At 40.7% G+C, this 12,043-nt stretch overlaps 1 protein-coding gene across 1 annotated transcript; it reads right to left on the reverse strand.

The window, feature by feature from the left end:
- Nucleotides 1-1,800: 1,800 nt before the first annotated feature.
- LOC125431304 (claudin-8-like) lies at nt 1,801-7,737 on the reverse strand. Its single transcript, XM_048494070.1, is given in 3 exon segments — nt 1,801-2,340; nt 2,342-2,440; nt 7,702-7,737. Coding segments are annotated over 3 exon segments (675 nt in total).
- Between the last annotated feature and the right edge of the window lie 4,306 nt (nt 7,738-12,043).

Genomic DNA, 12,043 nt, shown 5'->3' on the forward strand with positions numbered 1-12,043 from the left:
AGCTGTGCGGAATGGCAAAAACAGTTGTGAAAGCAGCTTGAAAGTGCATTATTTTGCGTGTGCGGAATGAGCCTAACTGATATTAATACAACTGACTGCACAATATTGCATTTTGATAGTTCAAAGCTCATCTAAAGAAAGGTAACTTCTCTATAAAATATACACCATATTTTAGGGTGGAATTAGTATATTGAATTAACAGTTGTATGGATGTCTACTGGAACCTGTCTGGAATGTTATTGACTTTTTTTGATTAAGAGAATGAACTTTCTAGTATTATAAGCATATTGTATCTAGATTAACAAAATGTCTTTTGACACCCCCCCCCCCCGCAATCTATTAAAAACTTCTGCAGAAACAGAGGTCAGATATATAAAATGGGAATAATCTATAACCATCTTCTTGTTTTGCACCAGCCAGCATTGTATCCAATAGCCGGTGTAGCAAGAAAACTATTTGATAAAGCTGTTTAGAATAGCCTCCGTATACAACCTGCATCTGCTGGGGTAAGTATGCTTAAAAAACTGGTTATATGATGTGTGGCTGCCCTAGTTGTGTGTGTGCACATGTGCCTGCGTGTGCATGTGCATGTGTGTTTAGAAAATAATATTGCCATTGTTCTCAGCAATATATTTTATGTTGCCTAAAAGCCTTCTAAATAAAGAGAGCCTCAGAGTGTACACAGTTAGGTTGACTCATACTGTGAGAAAAATGCATAGGCACTTAAAAACAGTCACTAATTGCCACTCATTATCCTGGCTGCTAAAACTCCATCAAAATTAGCATTCATCTCATCATGAAAGTCATTACCTAATATATGTGAGGTGCCCTCTTAAAGACATTCGTGCTGGTGAGGTTCAGTGCCAGTATATATATGGATTTGCTGGTGTATCTTCAGGATATGCTAGCATAACTCATAAGATGGGGCCACTATTATCTTAAAGCATGAGTTGCTGAGACAAACTCTATTAAGACACCAAGAAAGCCACAAACATCTTGTTGCATTATGCAGTTTTAATTAGTTTTATTTGAAAGTGTTAGAGTTACTTGATCACAACACATTATGAAAATGAAATACTCCAAGAAAACAATGGCAGAATACAGTTAGCTTGAGCTACTCAATCTTATATACCTATGCATTTATTTAGAAGATTTCTATGTTTCTTCTCCAATGAACCTGCTTGAAGCTGTTAGCCTTTAACCGAAGAATTAGTACTTTTGGACAAAAAAATTAGCAAGCATTTTTCAGAAAGTATTCCATATAGACTTCAAAAGATACAATGACATAAAAATCTTTCTCAAGCAATCATCCTTCTGTACAGAACTAAGTAATACTTCGATTAAAATTATGGCATATAAAATATATTCAGGATTCAATTTTTTTTAAAAAAATGCATTCATTCATGTACAAATAGCCACATACAACTCTATGCTACATTTTGTCCATTAAAGCAGTATGTTAGAATATAATGAATTTCAGTAATCTTAGATTTTTAGCTAAAGCCTCTTCCTTCTCTCTTCAAAGCTTTTTTCAAATAATTATAATGAAAATATGTATTTATCTTTAGACACTACTTTTAAACATTCAAAATGCCAAGCAACATCCAGCTATACTTTTTTATCTTGTGAGGAAACATGCATAGGCTTGTATGGTAAAGCTCACCTTAGAATTCATAGATAGTTCATTGAACTTCATTCTAGTTGGCATGATGTACTAAAAAGTATCATCTGACTTTGTTAGACTACAAGTTTAAGATTAAAGCATCCTGTTTTTAGAGAAAGCAGTAGATGAAGAAACAGCTAAATATATTGACCCTTGGAATATGCACAGTCAGATCTTTGCAAATGATGATTGTAAGCTGTCTGTTGCAAAGGCATTGAGTACCACCAATATGTTCCACTTTTTTCATTACAATGGTAGAAACAACAAATAGCAATTCCAGCAATGAGACAAAAGGCAGATGTCCAGCCCATGTAAAGTGCCTCCCCAAGCTCTTGCTTTTGAGCCACTGTGATAAGCGGGTTGTATAAGTCTTGGATAATGTTACAGGCAATCCAGCTCACTGGGATGAACGCAACAGTACCAGCAACAATGAAAACTATGCCACCTGCTAGCAAAATGTAGCCCTTTACTGGGTCATCACTTCCTGTACATTGTGTACACTTCAGGCCAAGAATGGTTACTGCAAATGCAATGAATGCCAAGGCTGAACCTGGAAGCCTGATGATCAGGGGAAGTGCCAAGAGGGAGTCATAGACTTCGCATTGCATCCTGATGTCAGCCTGCCTTATGCAGTTCATCCAGAGACATTCCCAGATCATTTCAAACAGCACAATGTTTGTTTTCAATGAATGCAGTCACTTGCCATTGAGGCATGCCAGTAATGGCGAAGGCTCCAACTGCGCCAGTGCCTCCAGAATGGAGCTCCAGAAATGTGCTCTGCAAGTGCAAAGGTTCTTTTTCTTCTTTCACGGACAGAACTTAGCTGATAAAGACGTGGTGGTGCAGTTGCTTAGAAAGGATTCCAATCAGTTTAATTCTAGTATACCTGCTAGCTCTTATTGTTTTAAGCATTCCATGGCCCCCATTGATTGGAAATAATAAAGTTGAATATCAGATGCAGCAACTTTCAAAGCCACTGAAAGGTTAAAAAGAATTGAGAGTGCAGTAACAACACCGAAAAAGGGAAAAAAATATTATTCGGACACAAATGTACTGACTGAAGGAAATTACATATAATTAATTTTATTCTTTTTGTTTGTTTAATGTGAAACAAATATTACACAAACACTCTGTAACAGAAATATTATAAGAACATTCTGTAGCAGAAATAGATGGCTTTAATGTGGAGGCCATAATTCCTACATAAACACTGTTTCCCTCCAAGTAATTGTCACACGAGCCAAAGAGAAAACTGACAAAAGCAAGTGCCAGTAAGTAATTATAGCTAAGCTATGGCTAAATTGTCTGACCTACGCTTAGATATCTTTACTCTGATTAAAACTTAGGCCGTTTCCGCACGGGCAAAATATGACGTCGTCGCAACGGAAAAAGAAGCGTCAGAGCGAGAGCGTTCGCACGCGCAGCGGCGGAGGTGCGCAGTCGCGCCGTCGCGAAAACGCTAAACCGGCGCGAAGACGGTGTATTCAGAAAACGCTTAAAACCACTCTTTTCCCCATGTGACGCACCGACGCCGCACTCGTGCGAACAGCCGCCACGGAGCTGTCGTCACGAATGGCGTCGGGCCTGCACGGCTTCGCAAGTGCGCAGGCGCAACGTCGCGAGACGCCGCTTCCGCAGCGCTTCCGTGCGAACCGTCACATTTCTGCGGGGCTGCGGACGCCCGCAGCTCCGCCTGTCTGTGTGAACGCTTTTTTTGGGATGCGTCGCAATTTGCGACGTCATCGCGTCGCTGCTTTTGGCCGTGCGGAAACGGCCTTAGGTTTTTAAAAACGGTATTGGAATTTAAAATATGTATTATTATTTTATGTTTTGTTCTTAATTGAGAAGCCATTTTAATGGCCCAGATTGGGCAGAGAGACACAATATAAATTCTGTAAATAAAACTAAATAACTTTAAAGTGAATACTTTATGTTCTTGACTTGTATACATGTAACCTCATGCAATTCTTGAAACTTCTATACACTATCTGAACAAGCTGACTCAGTTCTATGGAGTTACTCAACCATGTAAAAGTCCTGAAATTGATTCTGGCTGAGGTAATATGAAGCAGAAGATATTCATGGACTGTGTTACAAGACTGACAGGATCTCATGGTGATTTGGTATTTAAGTAAAACCCCAGAAACATATTAAAAGAACATTAAAAGTATGATTTACAATAAAGGCTCACATAAACTGCAACTTATTCAATAGCTGGTTTCCACTGAGACCAAACTCTGCTCCTGCTCGCTGTATTTGTGATATGAGGGATAAACTCCCTTGCTATCTGACAGCTGATGAGAGTTGAAAGTGGCTAGAATAACCAGGGATAGACTGGGACTTTAAAACAGTTCTGCAGTGAGATGAGCTAAATAGTTCAGCCCAGGGGCATACCTGCCAAAGGGAAATGTGGGGTCACATGTCCCCGGGCGCCACCCATTTAATCATGTAGGGGTGCAAAATCGCCCCCCACACCCCTGTGGTGGAGAGGCGCTTCCACCTGGTGCCCCTGCCTCTGCAGGTGGTGAGTAAGGTTCAGTTTTAAAAGGTGGTGCCAGCCCCACAAGACCTTCTCAACCAGCAGTCAGTTGCACTTCGCACTTTGCCTCCCCTGGGCCACTGCTGTGCCCCCCACTCACCTAGCACTAGCAGCAGCAGCGCCACCAGGGGATGTGCTGCTGCCCCCAGGCCCATTACTGCTAGGCTTGCTGCCCACTGCATAGGATGGGGGAAGGGGGGAGCAGGCCAGCAGGTTCAGCTGCTTTCCTGCCTGTGCACGAGGTGCTACCCAGCCAGGCACGGTGCTGAGTAAGAGTCCTTATTCTCCAACATGCATACAAAACTCCGGCTGCTCAAAAAAATGTGGTGGCGCCCTGGGGGGGGGGGGCGGTATCCAGCTGGTGCAGGGGCAGTGGCATTCCTGGGGGCTTCTGCCAGGTCTGTGGGAGCATAAGGGCAATGAAGGCAACTTTATGATGCAGAGAGGGGTCTTCAGGTGTGCAGCTGCACCACAGTAAGGTCCCCTGGAAATCCCAGATCCAGCACTGCTGCTTCCCACCCCCCACCCCCACCCACGGGATTCAACCCTGCAGTCTCTGGCATGGCTAGGTGATTCAACAAATGGAGAATGCTGGTGTTACTTCCCAGCAGGGTGACAGAGAGGTCTCAACAGTTCCATTTTGAACAGAATTACACCCGTGTAAGCCCACCAACTGCAGTGGACTCGGAAGGGGGTTCTCACAGGATGGAGAGAACTCCAGCTGTTACTTACTCCCATCTGGATAGCCATCACCTCTACCATCACCCACTGTGGTCCTAGGCACTGAGCCTGACCAGCAGCACCCCACCAGCTGAGGGCTGCCCCAAAATTATTTGTGCCCCAAAATTACTGCCCTAAACAGAGAGGCACTGTCAGTCAAGGGTCTGTATGAAAGCTTGGTGTGCTCTTTCCTTCCCCAGCAGCCCTGGCCCATGCCTTTAGCCCTGGGAAGCAGTATGGAAGGGCGGTCCCTACACTCCTCTGTTTCCATGACTGACTGGTTCTTCTAAGACTTTTGATGAGGGAAATGGAACACAGTTGAAGACTGTCTTTTCAGAAGCTCTCCAGTGTCTCCCTGTGGGGGAAAGCCTAGGCAGTGGACCATGAGGGGATGCCAGCCCATGACTGGTCCCAAAACCATGGCAGAACAAGACCTCCCTGTGGATGCAGTCAGAGAGAAGAGGGCAGAGTAAGAGAAGGGGGGTAGACCTATTCCCAAGACATTATTTAGATTCAGAAGCTGGATTTGCATTGTCTCTTCTTTTGAGTAAAAGAGAGGCAACAGATTAGAGAAGGAGAATCCTTTGAAGAACAGGTAACCCCTACCTTCTTCATGTTCACTCAGCTCATTATCAAATCAATAAATGCATAATTGTTCAAGTAATTTAACCAGATCTGTGTCAGTTTTGATTTCATAACTGCAAACAATATTCAGTACCCCATTAACTCCTCTTCTCATAATTTTTCCCCATTTAGCCTTTCCTAAATCTTTTATATGTAAGATGTAAATGTGTAAATAAATACTGTCTCCTTCAGATCCATTCTTATTCGGGATTTTAAAAGGGCATTTAAGAGCTTTCTAAAATCAATAGTGAAACAAAACTATTTCTATTCAGTTAATTACTTCTTTGTGGTGTATAAAATTAAATCCTCTGCAAAAACCATTCCTGAAGATTTTATTACATTTTGTTAGTTAATTAAATGATATGTTTCTTCTTTCAAGGACTGAAAAGCATTATCTTTAAGAGCCATCAAATAATTCCCCAGTTTATCCAACCAATTATGTGCTCCATGTAAACGTACTGCAGAAGCAGTGGCTTATATAAGGTATGGCAGGCGTGGCACATGCCCTAGGCACCACTTGAAGGTGTGTGTCATCCCTGCCTACCTGCCCACCACTGCTATGTCATCCATGTGCCTTACCTCATTCCACCCACCATTCCATAGCCCTGAGCCAGCAGCAAGGTGCACAGTCAGCCAGCAGTAGGTCCAATCCCTTGGTTGGGTACCTGAGGATTGTGCTGACACTGAGGGGTGAAATGCTATAGGCATTATTTTCTGTTGACATCCCCCTGTGCAGAAGAAATCATAAAGCTGGTTATCAGAAAGAGGCTCAATAGTATTTTGGTCCTGATCCAAAAACCTGCATCTATGGCACATCTGATTCCAAAGAATGACTGGAAAATAGGAGTCCTCTACAATCCCAGTATGCTCTCAAGTGCACAACAGATGTAGGAGTCTCAGGCTAAACTAGATTTGCTCCTATTTTAAATTCTGTGGTAGCGTTACCAGGTTTCCCCAACACTGGGGGGCAGAGGATGGGAGCGTGTATATATACTTGTTTACATATATATTTACTTACATATATATTTACATATATGTTTACTTGTTTAATTGACCAAATAGGAACAACTGTATTAATCAATCAATCAATACAAGTTAGTCTTCAGTTGCCCTCATATCCTGGAATAATATCAGATATTAGTATAAATTCAACTAGGGTTTATTAATTACAAAAGGAATTATGCAACTTATTAAAGTCACTGCCACCCTCAACATGCAGATTCCCTAAAAGATCACACCATTAGGTTAGCCAGGATTTTGGAGGGAAAACCCTTGCTTTAAGTTCACCATGGCCTGAGCTATGGTTTGCTTTATCTTACCTGCAACAAATGCTACCCATCCACCTACCCATACTCCACACCACACATTCCATACAAAGTAAAGGCCCTAGTAATAATGTTCAGTGCTAAAGGATTAACATTCACACACACACACACACACACACATCCCACCCAACTCCCTGGTAATTTTTAACCAAGGGTGGCTAGTTTGTGTGCCATTGCCACTATTATTTGATCTCTTAGGGTTCTTTTCTAACTAACCCATACAAATCCTGCCAATCCCAACTTCTAACCTAATCTTTTCCCAGATCAGGCCTAATTATGTTCCTCAACCACGACACAACAAATTTGTGTCAGGAAAGATGACAGACCATGAAATAGACGTCCCTTCTCAGCAAATAATTGACTGTATTTAAAAATGGGACTGTTATTGCTCCTTATGCCAATGACTGCTGGCTGTCATCTTTGGAGGGGTGGGTGGCAGAACCATCTCTGCTGTAACTGAGCATAAAATTTGTTTGTAAACAGTTTTATTGACTAACTGTCTGACTGAGATTTTTTAATTTTACTTATCCATTGTCACCTGTGGTGTATTTAAAATATATATTTACAAATCTCTCAGTCCAGTTCATATATCTACAAAAGGCATAACTCTAGTAAATATTAGCTTTTAGGTTGCCAAAATTCTTATATTTTAAAAAAGTTTATTACAAACTTCTTTATATCATTAAGTTTTATCCTCCTGATAACGGAATACACTTTTTTCCATGTACCAACAAATGTACCCTACAGCATTTAGTTCCTATTTACATACTAGAATATACTGGGCAGTACTTATACTGATGGCAGGCCATAATTTACACTTCTCAACTTACACTGAGAATGACAGGGTCAGCATTTCCATCGCCCATGCCTTCAAAAATGTCCCTGATCTATAAAACATGAAAATATCTCTGCTATTATGAGATAAAATTAGCAACATTAAACCATCTATTCAGCTTTTCCTTCACTTTGGAAGCTCTTAGTTTGACAGATTAATGTTTGTGCATGTTGTTTCTGCTCTCCCATAGTAAACAATACAGCCTGGCACGACAATGTTTTACCTGATTTGCAGCACCGAAAAAACAGTTCAGTGCATATTTGGCAAAGAAAAAAGGAACAGGTGTACCCATTTATAAGAAGCTCTTTTTAAAAGCATTTTGTGCATTGGTTTTTTAAATGTTAGGCTCTGATATTCAAGGAGGCAGAATCTCCTCACCCCTCCAAAATATGGTTTTGCTGCAATCCAGCCATCAGTCATCACCCCATACCCTGAGCACTCAGCCACTGGTGTATCAGGTCTCAGCATTAGTCTTCTTGTCGGCTTTCAAACTAGAGTTGACAAAATATTGATAAATATGCATTAGGCAGCAATCTTTTACTGACAAGATGAAACTGATGGCTTAATTGACCTTTTCCAGTCTTAGGCAATGGTGCTTTTATGAGGCTGAACTGCTGCTCTGTTTACTGTGATGGGTTGGATAAAAAACGCACAGCAAGTAGAATTTCATTGAACCAAGTTCTGTTGGCAAACATGCTGACTCTTCAACTCAGAGTTCATTAATAGGTTTCAAAGTACAAACAAAAGTTTGGAAATGATTATTCAAAGTTAACCTTCCTAGCTGCAATGGAACTGCATACACGCTGAGTCCAAAATGCCACTGTGAACATCAGTAAGCCAACTCTGGCTTTCCTTTGCCCCCTTGGTGCAGGAAGCACTTCACAACAGCATATAAAGAATCACCTTTATGTCTGCAAGGACTTCCTATTCTGAAACCACACTCTAACCACTACACCACACAGGCTATCAATAAAGAATCCACTGAAATTATAGAACAATTACTTGGCTTCTCCAGGGCTTATATATATATTGCTCCCCCTGGCTTCTGGAACCCCAGCTCCAACCACCACATTTTGTTATAATATGGCTCTCACTGGAAAGCAGCCACTCATGCAACCACTTAGAGCTGTCATTGACGTTCTACAAAGGGAAGTAAACTGAATATTGATTCCTCTCTCCATACTTAGAATGTAGCAGCAGGATGCACAGCTCTTCCTCAGCCTCTCTCTCTTCCCTTGAGATACAGAAACAACAGATCCATAGAACCTGTTTTTAAATTGGCATCCCATGCTTGATCATTTCATTCCCCAATGTCACCTGTTAAGCATCAGTTTTTCATTCTCTTACAGAGGTAATGAAGTACGGAGCTCTGCTGCTCCTTGATTTTAGAAAATACCAAAGTTGGACTCTGCAGCAGAAGGCAAATGCATTTCAACGAAGAGAAATGTTTTTTCATCAGCAAGAATATTGTGTAGATGCAGTGGTACTTGATGAATCAAATCAACAGTTCCTAGATCAACAACATAGCCATGTATTTTTGAAGGCTTTCACAGCTAGAATCAACTGGCTTTGTGGATTTTCCAGCCTGTGTGGCTGTAGTCAGGTAATTTTTGCTCCTAATATTTTACCTGCATCTTAAAGGCATGTCACAGTAAGAATCTATGCCATGGAGAGCAATACATCTTACCAAGACATGCCTCTGAAGATGCCAGCCATAGATACGGGTGAAACATTAGGAGCAAAAACTAACTGACCATAGCCACACAGCCCAAAAAACTCACAACTGCCAGGACTAGGACTAACACATACCGGTAGATTAGAATTTAATAATAATGTGGATGGTCCTAATAAAAGGCATTACACAACTTTTGTTTTGGAACTTTGACAACTGTACCTATGTAGGGCCAATTCATGTGACATTAGAAGCCCCTTTGATCTTTTCCCCCCATACTTGTGTGCATGAATAAGTACGAATGCTTGTAGTTGGCAGGGAAGCAAAAGAAAGCTACTCAGAAATGGAATGTTGATTTTTTTTTTATTTGCAACACAAATAGGTACTGCAAAGTGTTTCTAATGTTATGTGGAGAATTGCCATCTAGTTCTTTCTGAAGTTCATACCATAATATGACAGTCACTCGCTCTAAGATGATTAATGTGTCCCTTCAAACCCTGATGCCTATTTGGCTCTCACAAACTGCTCTTAATAAAAGATCTTTGGATGGCCCCAAAGCTTTTTCAGGAAAAAATGTCTAAAACGTTTTTTAATCAGTTAACTTTCTAATGCTATGTAACATTTCAGACAATCCAATGATCCTTTTAAGATAAACTATCTTGGACCAGGATATCTAAACAAAGAAAGTGCTTCCACAGGGCAGAATGCGGCAGTGATTGAAAGAGGGCCTTTTACTTGTCATGCAGGAAAATGAGAACGAAGCACTTAGTTCAAAGGGATGATCCATTTAAAAATTTGAAAATTAATAAAGGCAGCAAAGAAGCAACTTCTTTAACTTCTTTCCATGCCAACTGCTCTTTTTTTTTCTTTAACACATAACAGCCCAGCGAGGGAGATACATATTATCAGCCACACAATTATAATTTCTTTTAGAACATTTGACAATGTATCATGAATACTGCCTCAACTTCTCAGCAGTCAAACTTTCAGGAAACAAATACTGAAGTTTGATCAAATTACTCTAATTTTGTGTTCCTGCTCATCCCCTGTACTCAGGATAACTTCCTAAATTTTTATAGTTGTCTACTTCTAACTGTGTGTCAATTGGCCATGCTGGAAGGGGCTGATGGGAATTGTGGTCCATAACATCTGGAGTGCCAAAGGTTCGCCACCACTGCTATAGGATATAGGGGGATATAGGATATAGTTTTGAGCGGGATCTTCAGATTCGTCTTTGCTGATGTTTACCTTTCAAATTGAAATAAAGACTTTAGAGCAAATCTATAGCTTCTATTATTTTCAGACCTGGGATCTGACACTGTTTATTTCCTTAGACTAAATGTGCTGGCTTGGACTGATTGTGGGTTTGATTTGTGAATTGCCTCAAATCAGTCACTTCTGACCTATTGTGGATGTGTTCAGGGAAACATTATTACAACGCAACGTTTTTTACCCTAACATTAATTTCTTTTATCCTAATATTAATTACAGAACACAAAGAATACTTTCTCACTAACAAGTCCAATTGACAAAACCACAGCGGGATACTGAGTAGACTTGCTTAGGATGACAATGTTAGTCTTAGAAACTTGGGGGAGGGGAATGTATCAGAATCTTCTCCAAAAACCATTTAATGCTGATACTGAGAGGCAGAATTCTGTATATTTAGTGAAGTTCCAAGTGTATGTCTAGATTCAGGTTAAAGTGAAACATAAGCAGCAAACAGGTAACAACAGATTCTGGGACACAGAACAGATGCAAACCAGCAAAACCTGATTGCTTGACTAATTTGTGCCATAGGGAAAATCGTTAGGTCTGAACAAAGGAAAATTTCTTCTTGGAACCAAATAGGAGCCTTTTGTGTAAGGTTTGTTCACTGAATCCCCACAAAATAAAACTTTGTTATATTTGCCATGCAAGTCTTCCCTCCCTACAATTCAATTTCCAGTTTTAGCCATTCATCTTTATTTATTTATATGCCTCTGTTTTTTAAATGATTAAATTCTTTTTTCATAATCAAGCATGTTTAGGCTAATCAGACACAGACTAACAGTGCACTGAACATTTGGGACTGGTGGTTACAGTTTGCAAGTAAGTACAAAAATAACTGGCAGGTAATGGAGCATCCTGGGTTTAGGTGGCTTTAAAAGGGGATTAGGCAAATCCATGGTAGGTCTATCAATATTGTTAGACATGGTGGATGAAAGGGGCCACCATGTTCACAGGCAGCTTTTCTCTGAAGGCCAGTTGCTGATGAATCTCATCAGAGTTAACTCTGGCTTTAGGGCACTTTTGTAAGTCTTCGGGATCATCTGGTCAAGTACTGTGGTAAACAATATGGTGGACAAGTTGGACCTGTCATGATCCTCTAACGTCTTAGCCTGGGTCCTGCCATATTTCTTTCTATTGAATGGTTACTGCTCAAGCAGCCCTCGGAATGTTTGAGAGAGAAGGAAAAGTTGGAGCTGAGTGTTTTCATCCCAGTTCTCACACACATCTGAGGAAGGAAAAGGGAGGACACAGGGAAGGAAAAGGGGGAAGTTGTGGGCCTGACATAGCTATGTTGGGGGATATAATGCCTTGGCTGTTCTGATGTACTCAGTTCTGACAATATAAGTCAAAACAGCTCTTCTATTATTGCCATCAATAAATGAGAAGTCTGCTT

The sequence above is a fragment of the Sphaerodactylus townsendi genome, linkage group LG04, assembly GCF_021028975.2.
Source record: "Sphaerodactylus townsendi isolate TG3544 linkage group LG04, MPM_Stown_v2.3, whole genome shotgun sequence".
In the NCBI taxonomy this organism is placed as follows: Eukaryota; Metazoa; Chordata; class Lepidosauria; order Squamata; family Sphaerodactylidae; genus Sphaerodactylus; species Sphaerodactylus townsendi.